This window comes from Corapipo altera, unplaced genomic scaffold (assembly GCF_003945725.1).
Source record: "Corapipo altera isolate COAL_440 unplaced genomic scaffold, ASM394572v1 0, whole genome shotgun sequence".
Classification (NCBI taxonomy): Eukaryota; Metazoa; Chordata; class Aves; order Passeriformes; family Pipridae; genus Corapipo; species Corapipo altera.
In genome coordinates, this window is record NW_020884872.1 from 70,852,395 (window position 1) to 70,873,175 (window position 20,781).

General features: G+C 39.2%; 1 protein-coding gene across 1 annotated transcript in view; it reads right to left on the reverse strand.

Annotated features, from left to right (window-relative positions):
* The window catches only part of PAN3 (poly(A) specific ribonuclease subunit PAN3), an 80,689-nt gene that overhangs the window by 59,443 nt on the left and 465 nt on the right, over positions 1-20,781 (reverse strand). The window contains 2 exon segments of the mRNA XM_027651777.1: positions 7,188-7,309; positions 20,632-20,781. The exon segment at positions 20,632-20,781 is cut by the window's right edge and continues 104 nt beyond it. Coding sequence (XP_027507578.1) covers positions 7,188-7,309; positions 20,632-20,781 — 272 coding nt within the window.

Below are 20,781 nucleotides of genomic sequence, written 5' to 3' on the forward strand. Positions count from 1 at the left end.
CCTAAGCAATGGAAAGAATTTAAATAGTTTTTCACAAATACTTGAAAAGCATATCTATTATGCATCTTCTTTTTGTCATTTGATACATCCACACTGATCCTCACAGAACAAAGGGGTTTAGGAAGAAATTGCCTAAAGGGAACCTTTCAGATTTGCACAAAATTTGTCCACGTTCAGATAAAGAGTATTAATGTCTATTTATAATACCGGATTTATTAATAATTTTAATGCAAAAGGTAATGGTCTGTCAAAACAGGAATAAATATGATATTGAGAACTCATATCAAAAGGTGGTCAAGGACATGGCTTAAACTTAAAACCAAGCACTTCTTTGCCATCAGTATACTACATCCTTGAGTACAGGAGTTAAACATTCAACCAACAGACTTCTAATGTGAATAGTGATGTGACTGTGATGACAAAAACCAGCGTTGACATGATGATCACTGAAACCGCACAGTGTGCACAAGAGACTGCAAGAGCACAGTGTTCTGGATTGTGAAAGCACAGTGCAAACAAAATTTAGGAACATCAACTGTGCTCTTACAAAGTCAAGTCTTGTTCAAGGTGCAAATGTTTTCTACGCGAATCAGGATTCCGAAAAACCAAAGCATGTCTCGCCAATCTTGGGCAGCTCTTGCCTTAACAACTGCTTGTACCTGGAATGAGGTTAAAAGACCTCCACCATATTCATGAGTTTTTTTGTTTTGCTCACTTTTATTACACATGCACAAGCTTCTTACCTTAACATTATTCACAGAAGACCTGCAAGTAATCAGTAAGGGATTTTTAAACTGTTTTAATATTTTCACTGCACCCAAAAGCATTTAGCCATAATGTGTCTGATTTCCTAACAAGTGAGGCTGAAAAGGTCTTGAAAGAAAAATTAAAAGAACACACAAGTACTATTGGTTATTTTTGTTTTCTGGAATGCAGCTTTGATTTTAAATAACACTTCTCAGTCTCTTCAAATAGCATTGAACTATTTTTCATATAAACTCAATCTCAAGAAGAATACAATCACAAGCACCTCAGGCCCAAAGGATGAAAGCTCCACTAAGGTAAGAGCAACCATTAACAGTGGAAGAAAATTAAATATTACACCTGCCAGGGAAGGCAAGTGCACCCATATGAGAGCTTCAGACTTTAAGATACCAAGACTTTAATCATATGGAAGTTAATACAGAAAGACAACTTTGTCATAACCAACTACCACACCAATGTTGCTCAGTTACAATAAGCTCCTTTCCTTTGGTTGCCTATTGCTATGATTTATTGAGGTTCTTTAAACACTAGTCAAAATTCAACTGGGCTGGCTGGAATACATCCTGCCCCTCTCCCTTAAAAGAAATTAGAAAGTTTTTTCTATTTCAGCCTTTCTTCACGTGAGAGATGTTCCAGTACCTGCATCATCTTTGTGGCCTTTCACTGGACTCTCTTCAGTATATCCGGGTCTCTCATGTATTGAGAGGCCCAGCACTCCAGGTGTGACTTCATCACTGATGAACACAAGGGAAGGATCACCTCTCAAACCATTAGCAGTGTTTTACCTCATGCACTCCAGAACACCATTCACCTTCTTCTTAGTACTTCCTTGGTGCAGTATATGAGGAAGAAGTGTTACAAGAAACATTCCCACCTTCTAAAGGTATACACCACCTTGCCTCCACCTTTCAGTAGTCAGTAGTAAAAACTCAAAATTATAGTTGCACTTAAGACAAGTTTGCTTTACTTTTATTTCCCTCCACTAAAGTACATATTACAAAATTCTCATCAAGATAGAGAATGAATAAAACTTTGATGCAGACAAATTTAATTTTACATAGCTTAGAAGACTTAAGTGAATGCTTTTGCTTTTTTCTCCACCATTTCTTTTCCCCAAAATATATAAGAGATAATATTTGTTTCTTTTTTCTCCATATTCCCTGCCCTAACTCTGAGAAAATAAACATTTTCCTCATGGTCATTCCTGTGCTAAGCTCTGCCATCTCAAAATCTTTTGTTGCATGTCACAATCTATTCTCTTCATCTTAATACTGTTTTACTGGAACTTTATTTCAGAAATTTTTTTATAATTTTTAAAATAATGTTAATTGGACTATAAAAGAAGTTATCCTATGAAAGAATGAGATTGTCATAACCAAACCAATCATTTAGTTGTCAGATTCTGTGACCTACAAAGGATGATACCTGTTGTTTTCCTTTCTAAACAACACGTAACTTGTCTTCCACAGTTAGCATATTTGGCACCATCTACACAGCATGTCCCACTCAACTGTTTGAACCAAAGCAACTGGATTTCTTCAGAAGGCATTATGAAAACAACTGCATAATTTCATATTTAAAATAAAACGCCTGTAGTTCCACTAAGTCCTCAACAGAAAAAAATTGAAGACATTTACAAGCTTCTGTGCTATAAGGAGAGTTTTATTACTTGACTCTTGGCAGATGCAGCAATGGCAACAAAGGTCTTTGTGTTTATTCAGCTGCAAGGCTTTGAAGTGAGCATGGTCTCTACTTCTCAGGCTATTCGAGAATGTTTAGTACACCAACATTAGCATGGCAAAAGCAAGCAAGACCAATTCTTCTCCATTGCTTGGCCTTGCCAACTTCAATACTGAAGTCTGTTACCCCCTTTTTTATTTTGATTAGGGTGATTAATTGAAAACTTGTGATTTTTCATTTCTGCATAACCTGCGGTCGACTGGAAGCCATGTAGTTATAAAACTCATCCCATCAAAATAAAGAAAACCAGACTTCTGTGAAGCAACACAGGAAGGCACCTTCTACTGTTTTATGCTCTTACAACCAAATTGCTCAATTCTAATACATTAAAAATTCTGACATTAAAATACTTCTCTGCCTCATCCTGCTATAATACTCTTTTAACAGCCCAACATAACACTACTAAAGCTCCTTTCTGCACCACCTGCATCTCTGATCAAGCCACAAGTTAGTCCAAGGCAGCACTAATGCCAGAGGAACACAGACACCACCCAGCCAAGTAGCACAAGGAGAGCGACTGAGCAAACAGCCAAGCATTAGAAGCATCCCAGCCAGCCAGCTCTTGTCTCTTCACTGCTGGGAATGCCAAAAGCAATGAGCTGCTTCTTGAACCACACCTCTGACTGTCTCTTGGCAGCTGCTGCTATGCCAAAAAAAGAGAACAGCTTCAAGGACAGCATGCAGCTATGGGCCATGTGTTGTGCAGGCCTGTTCTGTCATTAGAGAAGGGGAAAACAGAAAATACGTGCTTTGATAAGCTGGAAGACAATACTGTTAATACAGTACATGAAAGCATATGCAGATACAGGGAAGAAAAGATATGTGAAACAACACTATCTCAGAAAACCACAAACCAATGAGGACAGAAGACTATTCATCAATAGGAAACTAAGTTAGTAACAACAGAAGAAGACAATGGGGGGCAATGAAAGGTTGGCTAACAGCAAAGGCCTTCATAGTAGGAGAAGTAGAAGGATGGGGCCAAGAGATATTTTTAAGAAAGGAAGAATTAGACCACGGCCACTTCGAAAAATTCTGCCTCTTCCTAATTGTACCACAGATTTTTGCTCTATTTTCCCCACTGCAAAACAATCATTGCCATTAATTGCATTTTCACCACTAATTTAAGCCCCATGGTATGTTCTAGATCTCATAAAATATTCTTCAACAAATATGAATGCAATCTCAAATATCCATTCTACAGAAATGTTGATCACTATTCATCTGTTATTCATGATCAAAGCAGCACATTCACTCCCAATTCATCATGATACAATCCACTTTTACTTTTCTTCCTTTTTGTGTTTATTTAACACTATCAGTTTTAGAGATTAGGTACTGCATACAAAAATGTGATAACTGCTAAATTTAGATATAGCTTTGCTTGATGCAGTTTGACTCCATCACCTATGCATTATAACAACCCCAATATATACAATCACACACTCTTTTCAACAAACCTTTATTTTATGTGCTGCACATGACAATTACATTCAGGAGATTAAATAGGAATACTCAAGACAACTCATCATTTGAATCCCTGATGATTATGTTGAAAGGTGAATAAAAACAAGGAGTGCAGAAAAATTATCTCATGGTAACAGAAAATGAGCATTAGCCAGAAGAGACTGACTTTATTACTATCTTTGCTAGACTGAGGTCAGTTAAGCACTTGAACCAAGCTTCTACTGGTGGTCATTAATTCCATTCCCCACCTTCCAGCTGTAAAGATTAGTTTCAAAAACTCTGGAGTCTCTAGTTTGCCAGCACTGTTGGGGCATTGCTTGTACAACTGCTATCCTTTTTCTTCCCGTGCATCTATAAAATGCAAACTATTTTATTCCTTGATGTGGAAAGTGTCCCACAAAATTTAATAGAATAATTGTAACCTGCACAGTGAAGTGCACTGCCAACTAAAAGTCGTCACAAGAAGTATGTGAACACCATGCAGGAATAAGGTACAGAACTGTAAGATGAACACTTAAATCGAATATCAAATGAATACTCATTACACACAGATGCATCACACATCTTCAGTACTGAACAAATTCCACTAATAATATTCCCACTAGAAAAAATCATACAACATTATGAGAAATATATCTCAATATATAACCTCAAGGCTGCACTGGTAACCTAAATTTACCATTTCTTAACATCTAACTGCATCTTACTAGTGTTTTTCTATCAATGTGTTTATTCACATGTCAGCGCAATTTCCCAATTTTAAAAAGCAAGCTAAGAAAGTTGCCTCCTATTGCATCACCAAAGCATCTATTTGTGAACTACACAGAGCCACCAGAGATAACAAGGTAACTCACATGGAACTGATGCTTCCATCTGCAAAAACTGAGAATTAATGAGATATTTTACAGAAGATGTCTGATGTTTCATTGATGGCAGAACACTAAATTTTCAGTATCTTTAGTTTGATTCAAGGACCTGGAGAGAAACAGGCACATGGATTTATTCTCTCCACCCTACTTTGACCCACCTTTGCATTATAACAACTTTTCCTTGTTCAATTTCTGTGTATTTCACTTGTACAATTCCAGTCCCCATCCTGCAAGTGTCCCACCAATGCCTCCCCTCTGCTTCAGTCCCTTTGCTCAGCCTTTCCTAGTTCTTTATTCATTTCAGCTGAATTTCTCTAATCCCACAATATAAATTCTCTTTTCCCTTACAGACCCCTCTGCTCCAATTAACCCAGATGCAGCTGTCTTTCATTAAATATAGATCCATTTCCATGCTGCTTCAGTCTGAAGTGGAAGAAAAGAGGCAAATGAAGCAGATCAGCATTCCTGCTCAGAGTTCAGGCAAGGCTTAGATTAGGCCAGAGCTATAACTGCAAAAATGTACTCAAGCTGGAACATGCTAACGCAGATTACATCTTTGGAAAATTATCTAACATCTAGGAAGTCTCCAGTGGGCCTATATAAACCAGTTTTGCAAAGGTTTAATCAAGTGACAAAATCTGGGCAGATTTTCAGAGAGAGCAAGCAAATCCTTTCTTTGGAGAGGATTTGGACACAATAACCAATCTATCAGATTTAAAGTCTCTGTTCCAAATCATAAAGATATAGTATTATTTAAAGTGAAATCCACTAAAATTTGTCCCTTGTCTTGTTCTCCAAAGGGCTGAATGACATGGAAAATCTCATTCCAAGTGACTACACTTTGTTGGTATGGATTTAACTTAGTAGCTGACACAGAATCAAAACAGACAGCATTACCAGCTTTACCTATGCAAACAAGAACTTAAATTATATGATTCAAAGGAAAAAAAATGATACAGGAATGCTTTTTAAACTGTAGTTTAATGCCTGTAAGCACTTTCTCAACACTAATGAAACCCTTCTTCAGAAGTAATTTTCCTTAGCCTCGAATGGGCAAGAGGGACATCGATTTCTCCTCAAAGAGAAACAACAATGCCTTAACTTTAATCTCATAGGCAATAGTATTTAAAAATCCTATGAGCATTCATGTTAGATCCATGCCATATTGCCTTTCTAGAAGAAAGAGTTAAAATTAAAACTTTGTGTTTCTGTAGAATACACTTTAAGGACACAAAACAATGACTTTGTGCTAAAAATGTAAAACTTTATGACCTCAGTGATACAAAACATTTTTAACTGCCAGATTCAATAGTACACATTGGGATCAGAGGTTAAAATTTTTCTTTTTAAATCACACATCACTGTCATTAAAACATTTCCATACTTTGGCAATTCTGTTGAATATGAAAGCCTTCTTGAAATAAATAAGCCTTCTTGAAAACATGCAGTAAAAAAAAAAACGCCACAGTCAAACAAAAGAAAAAAGGGAACACACCTAATTAATTCCCACCTTTTGCTGAGTTATTTTTCAATCCAAAATACAGCCACAACTGAGATCAAAGTAAGCTCATAAGGAGAGTTTCCTCGATATAAAAGAAGAGAGTTGTTGTCAGGACTCAGTGTGAACTATTTGACTTGTGCTCTCTTTTGTTTACCAGAAGCTGGTTTGTTAAATACAGGACAGATCATCTTTTCATGGACAGACCATGCTTCTTTTAAAAAGCATAACACTTTGAGGGACTTGTTACAGTACTTCGTGTGTTAATTCCACAGATACTCATTTAAGTTTTAAATACAGCCTTTTGTTGTAAATTTTGCATAATACTACCTACACAATAAATTCTACTTCAAGGGAGTTCTTATGCCAACATCTACAGAACACAATAAATACAGGTAAACATCTCAGAAGATTTAAATGTGAATTCAACATAACATCACCTGAATCTGAGTTTACAAATTCTGAAATTTTTGCCTCGTAATTTCAGATTTAACAGTTCACATTTTGCTTCAGTAACTTTTGATCTTAGATACGTTTCAAAACCTAATTTGTATATATTTAATAAAAAGCTATCAAAAGCTATGAGCCTGAAAAGAAATCTAGGAACACAGAGTTCCTAGATTTGTATGCAGCAAAGCCTGACACAACAGCTCAGGTAAGTGCTGATAGAGACTATCTTTAAGGCAATGATACTGTTTCATTTCCATTTGCAAGATTAAAGTGAGCATATACTCTGTATAAGATGACATTCCAGAAGGCTCCATTGGTCCTGACTCTTGAACAGTTTTCCCTTTTTGGTGTAGCACCAGCCAGAACTAATGAAACACAATACAAATCACTGCTATTACCTGCATCATGGGATACTTCGTTTCAGCAGGACTTCCAAATCCATTAACGCCAATAAAGCTGGTGCTAAAGTAGGAATCTGTTAGATTAGCATCAGCTAACCCACCGCCATCTATTCCAGGAACTGGAAGGAAAAGAAACAGAAAAATGTTTCAGAAAAAAATTAGTTTACCATAGGCTTAAGTGCTAATATCTCTTACATATTTTTTTGGCAGAGAGTAGAAAAGGAAAAGGTTGGTACTACCATCTTCTCAGCAAAACAACTAGAAACATATTAGTGCACAGCATGAAAAAGAAAGTTTATGAAAGAGGTTGCTAAATGAGAGCATTTGTAGCATGAAGTTACAGTACAAATGCAGAAAGAGATGATGAGGAGTCTGAACTTTAGAAACAAGAATAGCAAGGCAAATAATAATAAAAAAAAAGAAAATAAATGAACTAAAAAAAAACTAGAAGGCAAGCTCATTTTATGAAAACCTATATTATTGCATACCCTTCTTGGAAACATATTTGTTCGGGAGAGTTTGCAACTGGATGTACTGGTTCTTTTAAAGGGTAACATATAGAAAATGTACATTTCAAAATATCTCAAGTCCTTTCACAGAAACCACAAACATTTTAAATGCTTCCTTAAAAGCATATGACAATGTTCATTATTTCATACTTCATAAAGTGGCAACATTCTCATAAAATGTAGCCAAAAAAAATCAGACTGAAAGCCAGTATGAAGGATTTAAGAAGAAATTCATCCCATCTAGAAACAAGGGCATGACATACAAGTACAGAACTTTTATGGTATTGAATTAATTTTTTTTTGTTAAACTACAAAGAACAAGAAGCAGTCATAATTAACACAAAAGACTCAAGCAGGTATTACTTCGATAGAAAAAAAAAAGAAGAAAGTATTTGCAATGGTATACAAACTGCAGTTCAAATCAACCTTCCATAAAAACACCCACATGGAATTGTAAAGACACTTATCACAATGGCCAGGCCACTGCAAGCCAACAGGCATGAGTAATGGGTAGCTCCAAGGTAGGAAGGCACACATCCAACACAGAAGAACATCCTGTACCAAACTATCCAACTTGAACTTCTGGGAGGATTTGTAGCCGGAAGGTGACACCCGGAAACAACTTCCTGATCCTAACCCTCGAAGGAAATAAAATGCAACTTTGTGGCACAGCTAAAGGAATGCATATTATAAACCCTCAAGTTTCATCAGAACAGGAATTTTCCCTCCAAAAGAGCCCACATGACCTGCTGAGCTATTTCCATGCAGTAGGCAGAGGAAACAGCAAAAGAAGTACAGTCCTACATAATCACAGGAAGGGCTGGAAGAGAGAATGACCAGTAGCACACACACCACAGACGGAAACACTGCCCAGCTGCACTCCCCAGGGCTGGAGCTCTATGAACCAGCCAACTGGGGTAACACCAACAGCACGTCAAATGAAGAGCTGTATGTGAGAGACCAAACAAACTGAGATAAATAGCTCAGTGGCAATACACACCAGTTTTGCAATGGAAAAAGATTCTTAAAGTACTGCTGCCTAATCTAGAATATTATTTGTACACTTTGTAGGTTTGAAGGAAACACCTAAGAAACTTTAAAGATGCTAATTACCAAAAAATTGCAACTTCTTTCTTAAAAAGTCTTAAAAGTTAGCTAAGATAATAGGAAAATAAAACTCCCTCCACTATCCATGCCCTAGATTCTCCTTCATAATTTTAAATAAGTAGCCACATAGAAGCTTCAGAAGTCTTCTTGCTACAGCCCTAAAAAAAGACAAAACTTTTGGGATTTGTCTTTTAAACTTCTATTCCTCCTTTGCCTCCATTTGGGAAATTCACATTCAGAAGTTTATGAAAATTATTTTATGGTTCAACTACTGTACCAGGGAAAATATTAATGTCTGCAGTAATGCCAAATACTGTCTCATCCTATCCACTACGGTCACTCCCTAACCTACACTGGGAAGGTTAGTATCTTAACACAATCATTTTCTGGCATCGTGAAAATACTAGGACTCGTTCATAGAAGCAAATAAAAAGATAGTAAATTCATGTTTAATTGTAAGTAGTTTCAGTCTAGTTTGCCCATAAATTTTTCAGAGTTCACTGTGGTTTTTAATTATCGTAAAAAAGCATTTCCAATATAGCTTTCTCTGCCTGCATTTCAGCCATTATCAAAAAACTCTCAGTTTTTATGCTATATCTTGACTGTAAAAGATGCTACAACTTGACTGACCAAGCATTTCCAGAAACAACTGTCATTTCAAGGTACAGTACATAATTTCAACAGTGTATCTCTTATTTCATCTCATACTTTCACCAGAAACTCCAGATTCTATCCAATTTTTAACCAACTGGCAAGCTACTTCCTCAGATGACACCATCAGCTTTACCAATCCTTCAGGCTCTGTTGAAGAACTAAGAAAGACTATTCTTTCTGCTTCTTTCACTGCTCCTCACTATGCTAGAGTCAACATGAGAATCCATGGACCTTCATTTCTCCATTAGACACATAAAGCTAACGCACAAAACCTTGCAAACTGGAAAGAGGCAAATGAGAATCTGGAAGTTTTGCCACACGGAGCAGTAAGGCACGTGAAGAGCCCTCTAGGTGCAAAGAAATCCCAGAGCTGACCTCCAGTAACTTGAGACCACTGGTACAGCTCAGTCACCCATTATTCAAACAAAGCACTGGAGTCAGTGCAGGTAACCTTGCTGGGAGACAACTACAGCACCAGGTGCTCTGCTCCCACTCTGGATGAAGTTTCCTAAGTGCCAGGCAGCTCAAGCTGCAAGCAGGAGCAGGCTTTGGGCAGCAACCCCAGAGCTGAGCAAGGCTGAAGATGCTGCTGGGAACGACAAAGCAGATCTTTGACACTGCTGCCTTTCTACCGCTGGTACTAGTTACGCAAGCTTTTTCCAAGCCACTTAAAGCTGCTCAAACCTACAATTTAGGCTTTCTGTTGGCACACCGATATCTAACTGGGCACTCCAGACAGCAAAAGCTACTCCAGAACATTTTCTATATCTAGCAGCAGGAAGGGCATCTCTGTACTTAAGTGCAATGGTATGGCCATTCCAATCAGCCTCCTTGAGCCGTTACTACAAATTGCTGTACTCCAGTACTTCACATTGCTCAATTCTACTGGTGGAACAGCAATTTCAAGATGGCTTTCAACTATGACGATTTTCATTGTCCTCTTCCAAGCAGTTCAGAAACATGCAGCTAGCAGAGGGACTAAGACCACAAGAAAGCATATTCCACAGGAACAATCAAAAAAAACCATCAAAAGTACACTCACTGGAGCAGAGGACAGTTTTCTTGGCAGTAGCTCATATTTAGAAGAGAATGCTGTAGAAGTGCAAGCATACCTACTGCCTTCAAAAGAAAACTCAACACTAGCTTCCTTAAACTGACTTCCCAATAGTAATTAGCAAGAAAATTAAGAGTGCAGAAAAAACGAAAAAAATTCTTGCATTGCCTATAGAACAAAAAGTGTGTTCACTACATCCTCCATTTGCATTCAAAGGGACATTCAGCTTTTACACTGTTCAAAGCCCAGCAAATACCTAAACAGCCAAGGTACTTTTACTGTATTTAGCACCTGGCCTTCTCTATGAGAAGTAGAAGACTTTATCCTCCTTCTGTCAAACATTTGGCAAATCAGAAATTCTCACTTGCTTCTGCAAAGCCACAGTAGTTCAGAGCATGAATAGAAGTAAAATTATTTATCACAAGCAATCCATAAAAGGTCTACAGAAGTGGGCACACTTTACCACATGAGCAGTGTGGTATTAAAAAGAATGGAAGCCTAAGCTGGAAGAAGAAGATCTTAGTCCTTATAAAGTTTTTATTTTCATGTGTTTACTAATTCACATTCAATTTACGTATCCAAATCTTTCCTATATAACAACTGCAAGCAACTTCCCAATATTTCACACACCATCCTATTAGAATAAAAAATAAAAAAAGCATTGATTATAACCTTAGGTAAGTTTAGACAATTTTAGGTAAATCCCAAATTGGCTTTTCTTTTTAAAAAGGGATAAGCCTGTGTGTTGTGTAACAGTACTATCCATGCACTAAAGCTGTATATATTTTCAACAGGCTCTTATTGGAGAGAAGCAACAACTTTATTATAAAAGCAGAAAGGTTGACTAGGCAAGTCAGAGAAAAGATGGAAGTATGAGGGAAAAACTAAAAATCCAGTGGGGGAAAAAAGCCCACGTTTTGTAAGCACATGTGAAAACAAGAACAAATTTCTAAATTCCATCAATATTAAAGACAGAAGTAACGTCCTGGCAAATCTGGAAAGAAACTAAATAGAACATCTTGAGAAATTCAGAAGAGGTTTTCCATTCTTTATACACACATTATCTAATAAATTTCTTGCTTGGTGAGCAACACTGCAGCTTAATGTGACAACTGCAATTAAAAATAAATATCTTCTTACATAATTCCTCTCCCACAGAATTTCAGCAGAGAGTAGGCTTCCCATCAGATGTAGCCACCAAAGAGGAAAAAAAAAAAGCATAGTTACTTTTGCCTTCCTTATTACAAAGACATTTTTTCAGAAACAAAGTATCTCATCACAGCTTAAGTGCTTGAGTAGTACTATGATGAATTCATCATATGCCTTTCAACAGAACTGGTGGGTTTCAGTTAGTTTTAGTCTAATGCTCGTCTTGTCTAATACCAGCACTATCTGAATATTAATACTATCTGAAAAGATTGCATTTCTGATATTTTCATTCTATCATTTCACTAAAGAGTAAACAAATATTGCATTATCCTAGACTGCTTCTTTTATGAACCTAGTTATCAGCACTTATCATCTCAGACACTCTTCTTAATATCAAAAAGGATCCTTTCTAGTAATGTGATATATTGCCCCCAAAATGAATGAGCTAAAGTAAGGCCACAACAGATTCAGCTGACACTTTTCAAAACAACAATTTAAAGACTTCTGGAAAGGTAACAGAACATGGATTGAAATAGTTCATTTTGCTATTATCACTGCTTAAAAAAAACCTGTACAATTATTTTTATGTTGGGTAAAAAGTTCAAATATAATGTTGATTTAAACCCTCAGCACTGCAACAGTGCACTTTTCACAGCTTGGTAAACTGAATCATAGGTTCATTGTATACATGTGCATCCAAGGGACAAGGTGTTATCTCAGCTAGATATGAAGCAGTAAAAACTACAGTGCCATATCTCCAGTGGAATTTTACAGAGACAGCTATCCTAATATTGAGACAAAACCAATAAAACTTGTATACAAAGCCTATCTATGGTAAGTCATTTAAGATTTGTGTCCTTTTAGTCTCCTAGAGGCACCAAAATGCCAGAGAAGCTTATGCTTGTCTTCCTTTGCTTTGTACTGACATGTACATTTACTTGCATCAGGAAATAATCATGTGCTGGTGGTGCTAACCTCACTTGTACACCTTTAACAGTTCATAAGCACTACACACTAGTACATATACTCAGTGTTTCTTTACAGTGCCACTACGGTTAGAACTTGTTAGGGAAATGGGACTCTCTGATGTTTTTTATGCCTCTGTCATTTAATGCAATGTTTTTGAAGCACAGACTAAGAATCGCTGAAATAGAGGCAGCAGACAAAGAAAGTGAACCACACTCCCAGCTATGAGAGGCAAAAGTAAAAGCACACACCTGGGTTCAGATGCTGCAACAGAGAGTGCAGTTGGAGGACAGACAGCATGAACAAACCGAGTTGGCTGAAAGGCAGGCAGGAAGCAAAACAGTTTGAGAAATGCTGCCGTATTTACAAACACTCCTACTAGGCAATGAGATATTCATGGGCAAGTAAAGGAAAACAGCTATCTTTACCATAATATTAAAAGACTGGACTGTCTCCTTTTTTATTTATCTCACATATCATAGAAGCATCTGACAAAGACTAAAAAATAAAGATAGGTGCCATCCTTTTGCTCCGTAAAAGTTTCAGTACAGAGTCTAGAGCAGCTGGACTCCTCCTCATGGACCAAGTCCAAAAGCACAGTGATAATACAAATTAAAGTTGATACTTTCTCAAAAGAGTCACCAGAACTACTCTTATCAGAAACAGCAATGTAAAGTAATGTAATTACTTAATATCATAGCTTTCAGAACTAACCCTCTCCAAGAGCTTTCACAATTCCTAAAACATTGTATCAAACTATTCAACAAACTGCATCAAATTTTTCAAACACTTAAGCTTTTGGTTTTATAGCCTACCCCTAACAAAATCAAATCTTTTTTAATAAACATAGTTGAATGAAGTGTGTGCAGATAACCTGAACAGAATATTAGGACACTTTTCACAGCAGCTGGGGAGAATGCATAAAAGGTCTTCCTGCCAGCTGCCTCAGCATTAGACCAACTGAAATTAAGGGACTCTACCCACAGATTACAGGAATCACATATTGCATGACCAACTTGACAACAACCTATGCAACACAGATCTCCCATCTCACTTTTGTGCATCTGTACTTTGTTGCTAAATCTCTATTCTCAAATTTAAAACAGGTCAGGAGTAAAATGGTGCTAGGAAGCAAATTAAAAAAATACACGTAAGTTCTAAGCACAAAATATCTTTGAAGATCAAACAAAACAATCGCATAATTGGAACTTTTTCAACTACTGAAAGACTTGTGGAGCCAATACACGAATGCACACACAAAGGGTGTGATTGATTCCAAGATATGTCCAATACACAGTGATTGACCACACCACTTTTCTGGTGGTATAATGCATTACATCTTCACTAGAAAGCAGTAGATCAGGAAAACATCAGCCACATCAGCTTACTACCTGAGTCCCTCCACTGACCCCCTTTTCATCAACTGCCTCATGGCCACGATTATTTTTCCTGCTTTGGAGGTTCTACAGAAATGCTTCTGCCTGTGCTTATCACCCCACTCTCACTTACCAATTGTCCACTTTTCCCACAGCCATCTAAATTTGCTTCTAGGTGGCTCCTTACACAAGGAACTCTTCCTGAGCTAGTCCCCAAAGTCACTATTTTCTGGACATTCAAAGAATTCCTGAAGGCCCACTCCTACAGTGATACCTAAAAAAACCAGTTATCTAATACCTGCTAAATAGAAAATAAATAAGGATGTTCTGAATCTTGAAAAACAAGCATCAAATTATTAAGACACAGCATATAGAGTTTGCTCACATAATGTAACTATCCACACACGCTCCTTTTCATGTTTGCCTGTGAAGCAGGAAGACAATTACAGGAGTAATAGTGCTTGCTTTACATTCTTCAATACCCAACACAGGGTGAGTTCTACCAGAAACAAGTAGTTACCAGTACTCCTCGGGCATCTGTAATTTTTGTGAAATATCTGGACTTTGAATGATTTCCCATACAATATAAAAACCCCACAAAGTGAATAAACAGATAAAATCAGCTTCAAAGCCAATTAATAGTGTGGGGTTTTAAGTTTCATATGATAAAACTGTCCCTCAAAATTACATAAAACTTGGCAGATTGAGACATTTTTCTTTCTCTCCTTTCTTTTTTCTTAGTTCCCCTCAAAAATTTTCCTCCTCCAGGCCACAGGCCATTCGCTTGAGAGTTGGACTCCATGATCCTTATGGGTCCCTTCCAACTCATAACATTCTGTGATTTCCACATGAAACATGTAAAAGCAACAAGAAAATCCATGTCTAATTTCCTGATTTCTGGAGCTGACATAAGAGACAAAAAGTGATTAAGTGAAATCAGTAATTTTCATTTTCTCTCATGCATCTCTAACTCGTTATTGTTTTTACTCTTCAATTCTCAATTGTCTCTGTCTCCAAAGGTCTCTTCAATGTTCGGAACTGACTTCCCCCTTCTTAAAAATATTCAGAGCAAAACAAGATGAAAATTGTATGATCTGTCTACTCTTGGAAAAAGCATAATGAAAATTAAAGAGGGAAACACCTCTCAAAAACAAACAAACAAGCAACTGAGGTACACAACTAATACAGCATCATCTGCAAAAAGTATAAACGTGTGAAAATAGAATTCTCAATCATATATCTTTACTATAACACCTATTTTCTGCATAGAAGTGAAGAAGAAACAAACCCAGGGAAAAGTGACCAGTATGTGACATACTGTAACTATTTAAAAGTTTGAAATAACTGTTTCTAAATATTTCAACCTGTAAATACTGAAATGCTACCAAAGATAAGAAAAATCCATATTTAGAATAATCCTGATCATTGTTTCACTGCATTAAGAACTGTAATGCAACAGATTACCTTTAGTACCTGTTTTGCTGAATGGTTATCTTCCCATTTTTTCTATATCCACTGCTTCATTTTGTTTAAAAAGGAATGTACTGTGTAACAATTCAAACACCTCTTAAAAAGTAAAAAATATACAAATGGCTAGGTCTTTCCACACCAATCCTAGCATATTTATGGATTTCACAAAACCTCAGCTGTAATGCTCACTAAGCTAACCACTAATCAATCGCACAGACTGGCTACAGCAGGGGCCACTACTGCTCTGACCAGACATACCATGTGGGTGATGAGCTACAAAAACAGACATAATACTTTTATTAGGCCACCCAAACACACCCCAAGTCTTGATGTCTTTTTCCACCTTCTCACAAGCTGGCAGTAAAGTCTATTCAGAGACAGGCTTTCTCAGTAGCCATAAAAAAACATTACCTTGCAGAAACACAGGCCTGTATTTCAATTACAGGGCTCCTAGCAGGGCTTTGCAAAAGGCTTTCTAGTAGACAGCCAGACGAAAACATCTCACAACAAGAGGGTGGGCAAGCCCCAGGCACAGGAAACTTGGGCAACAGCAGCAGCACCTTCACCGTGGCCAGCTCCTTGGTCAGCGGTACCAACCCACCCACCAGCGCTGCTGCTGCCGGCCCTGAGCGTAGCTGGCACTCCTCAGCTCAGCACCTCGGGGTTTTAGACACATTTAGAGGAATCAGAGGCCAGACAAAAGGGTGAGCACTCTGCGTTATGCACTCTACAGCAAAAAGCAGAGGGGAAGTTAGCAAATGTTTAGAGCCACACTTTAGCTTTAGATCTATCAACATCTACTATAAGGTCTACAAACAAAGGAATATTACACCTGTTCAACTAGTTGAAAGCTAACAAATACAATTGAGTTGTCCACGTAACTTTAACTTGCCTGACTTAGGTATATACATGACACATTTTAATACCACAACCACATTTCCCTCCAGAGCCTCCCCCCCAGCAGCACTGAGAAGGGACAGTGCCCTAGGAACAAGCCAGACACGTGCATCAAAGCAGACTGCTGGTCTGCTGCTCACAGAAGTTAGAAAGTGCTAGAGAGAACACAAAGCAGATACAAGAAGAGAAATTTTTCAGGCTGCCATGCCCTCTCCTCATCCTTCCCTGGGCTAATCCTTAAAATCCTATTAATCCACAGAATCATAGAATCAGACAGGTTGGAAAGGACCTCTGAGATCATCAAGTGCAACCCTTGATCCACTACCACCACAGTTGCTAGACCATGGCACTAAGTGCCACGTCCAGCCTCATCTTAAAAACCTCCAGGGACGGAGAATCCACCACTTCCCTGGGCAGCCCATTCCAATGGCTGATTACCCTCTCTGTAAAGAATTTCTTTCTAATATGTAACCTAAACCTCCCCTGGTGAAGCTTAAGGCCATGCCCTCTTGTCCTACTGCTGATTGCCTGGGAGAAGAGACCAACCCCCACCTGCCTACAACCTCCTTTCAGGTAGTTGTAGAGAGTGATGAGGTCTCCCCCGAGCCTTCTCTTCTCCAGGCTAAACAACTCCAGCTCCCTCAGCCTCTCCTCACAGGACTTGTGTTCAAGTCCCTTCACCAGCCTCCTTGCCCTTCTCTGCACCTGCTCCAGCACCTCAACATCTTTCCTGAACTGAGGGGCCCAGAACTGGACACAGTTCATATCTTTTCCCTTAAATATCAAGTACCAGTCATTCCCCCATTTCCCTCCTTCTACAGCCTAGTACAGATTTGGTCCTGCTGCCACTGCTGCTCACTGGGCTGACATGAGGGACACACTTTTCTATTAGAAAAGCACCATGTGTAGATTTTAGCAGCTAGCAAATCTGGAGAAAATGTTCTCTCGGGTTTGTTTTTGTTTTTTTTTCTTTTTCTTTCCCCCTTATTTTGTCACAGAGATTCTACTGAAAAGGATTTTTTTTAATCAAATTTTAGACAGGTAATAGTAACTATGTTTCCTGTTTTGTAGGCAGTCCTTACATATGGAAGGTGAACCATGCAGAAGGTTTGAGCATTCACAACTCTTGTGGAAGGAAAAGGAATGATGCTTTGAACACATGTGCTCCGAATTTCAAACAGTCTGGGGACAGTGGGCAGCACTGTTATCTTCTGAGAGTGGGCAGAGCTCATCAGCATGGTCAGTCCTGCTCCCCAAGAACATAAAAAGCCACACCATCAGGCCAAAGCCACATTTAGCCCACTACCTCATCTCTGACGCTGAACAGCAGTGGATATGTGGACAAAAGCACACGCATGAGGCAAGGATAAAGCAGGATTTCCCAGCAGGCTCTCAGCCATATGTAGAGGAAGATGAGTCTGAATCAGAGATGCATCAAATAATCTCAAGCAGAGTTTTCTTCTAACACTATCTGACCACTTCTGGAATCCTGTCAGTTGTTAGCATTCAGAACATCTACAGCACAGAACAGCTTAACCACACATTGCCTGAGAAACTTCTCCTGGTTAGCTCTGAGGATGTCACCTGCTCATTCCACTTCATACTCTCATGTCAAAATACTTCCGCACTGAAATATTTCTTGTATTTTCACTGTTTACCATTTTCTTGTCACTCAATATTCCTACCCCACATGTTGTGAAAATACGTTGGTATTTGGGGGGGCCTTTGTGATTACCACAGAAAAACCTATAAGTAAATTAATAATCCTGTACTCAAAGCAGGATTAGAGTAACACGCATGTTAGAATGAGGCACTGACCCACTTTTAACAATAAATAGGACTACCCAGTTAATTAGTCAATGAGCATTATCTGCTCTATGCACTGAATGAGGCTGGGGTCCAGTGAAGAAAGAGGAAGAGAAGGTGACATCCACAGCTATGTTAAGACTACCAAATACTTCTGAATTAGGGAAGACAGTCGGTAAGACTGTACAGGCAGGTGATTTTTGGCAATTCCCAATTTCATGTTCTTATCCTCAGAACTTTATTACTTAATACAACTTTATCTATTACTTCCTACATTCATAGAAATAAAACTTTCATTCCATCCACTTGAAAATCATACTGTTAACACCACAGGTCATCAACAAGGTAAGGAACTTAGATATTACCTTGTCAGCACCTATGTATATCAACTCCAGATTTCGAAAAACCATTTTCCTTATTTGTTTCACAAATGCATAGCAAAGCAAGGAAGCTTAGAAGTGAAACTAGGCCCATTCCTTGGCTCTTCAACTTAAATTTCCCTGTCCTTCTTTTCCTTACTTCTTTTACCTAACTAGTCTCCTTCCTTTAAGATCTTCTACCAGTCAAAGCTTTTGCCTCCTACAATTTGCAAATCTACAACAAGTGAGGTGGCCTTCCCAGCAGGCAATCACTGACAACACCATAGTGGGTTTCTCCATTCTTGGTGCCCTCACTCCTCACAATGGGTACAACTGCAGGGAGCTCTATGTAGTTTTAAACCTCTGACACATTCAAGAGAAGCAAGTGTTTCAAATAATTTAACTGCTCAGCAGTATCAACCTCTAAGTACACACAAATTCTGAAGGGTTTTTTCTTAGATTTAGGGCTTGGGCAAATTTTTTTAACTGATTTTTACAAGAACAGCCTTCATATAGCAGCTTTTATCCACAAGCCAAACTATGCACCCTCTCCCCAAGTCTGAAGCCCCTCGTCACTTTCTTTCATACAGGGAAAAAGTGTGCTTCACACCTAACTTTGTCCAAAATAAAAATGAACAAAGATTGCCTTACTGCTACTGAATATCTCCAAGATATTTCTACCTATAAAATAAAAAAATGAATGGCAAGAGGGACATCAGCTTGCACAACTGAAGTACGACAAAAATCTGGAAGGCTTTTAATAGAAAGTCTTAAGCACTTGTATATTACAGGCTCCTCCTGAAAGGGTACACATGACAGTGTTGTGTTAATGTACAATACTGAGAAGCTACCAACTACAGAGATAATACTCAGTGGTACAAGCTCACCACACCTGGCAAAACAGCAGCTGCAGGATCCCAAAAGACTTATCAAGCACTAAAAACCTACATACAGCTGTTCAGCATGGTAGCATCTTAATTTCAGAAAAAATACGGTTGTAACCATTTAGTGTACAAGACATTTAATGTAAATAAATGCCAGGTTTATGACACAAATCAATAATGCAGGCAAGCTTAATATACTCATGTAAAGAGGCACGACTGTTCTGAAGGAACATCTTTTGCTTGCCTGCCAAAGTGCTGCTTTACCTACAAAATGACTGGTTATTAAAATCACTGTACTGCAAACACCATCTAACTATTGGACTGCACATCACGAAGATGCACAAGCAACCAGTAACAGCAGAGCCACTCTGAATGATATACTGGCAATCTGAATTCTCACCATTCGAAAAGGGGCTGAAAAAAAAAAAAACTCGGGAAAAAAAAAATTTAAACAATTTCTGTTCACACTAGTAAATAATGCAGATATCTATCACAGAATCGCTAGGGTTAGAAGGGACCTCTGGAGATCATCTAGTCCGCCCCCCCTGCCAAGGCAGGGCCACCTAGAGCTGGTGACACAGAAACACGTCCAAGTGGGGTTTGAATGTGTCTAGAGAGGGAGACTCCACAACCTCCCTACGTAGCCTGTTCCAGTGCTCTGCCACTCTCAGCGTAAACAGGTTCTTCCTCATGTTGGGGTGAATCGTTATTTATAGAGTACTTTTTTTTTACAATCTTAACGTTATATTTCCGATGGAACATTTTAAACGTCCAAGAGCCAAAACTCAACATATGTTGTTTGGAAGCGCCCATCGGAGGGTACCACTCCGGAAAGCGCTGCCTCTTTTCTCCCAGCTTGACTTTGAGCAGAGAGGTTCTGTGAACCTGTACCAAGCCTAGCGCTGGAGTGACCGACGCACAGCTGCCAAGGTGTCCCTCAAAGCCAGATAGGAGGAGTCCCTTCCCACACACACCTGCCCGCTCCTTCCCATCAGTGCTGCCTGGCACAGCCCCGTCCGCCCGCCCGCCTGGGAGCCCCCGCCGGCCCGGGGCCCCCCGCCTTCACCATGGCTGTTGTTATTTGTTTCCGGCAGCACCGTGGCGTTCCGGGGGATGAGGAACAACACGCCGCCCGCCCTCCCACCGCCCCCATCCCAGCAGCGCCCCCGCCCCATCCCACCCCACCCCCGGGCCGCCCCACCGCACTCACTCGACAGCCGCGGGCCATCCAGCCCCCCGCCGCCGCCGCCTCCGCCGCCTCCTGCCCCCAGCTCGGCTTTCTTAGGCCCCACCACCGCCGCCGCCGGGCCCGAGCTGGCCCCGTGGGGCGGGTATCCCGGCCCGGCGGCGGCGGCGGCGG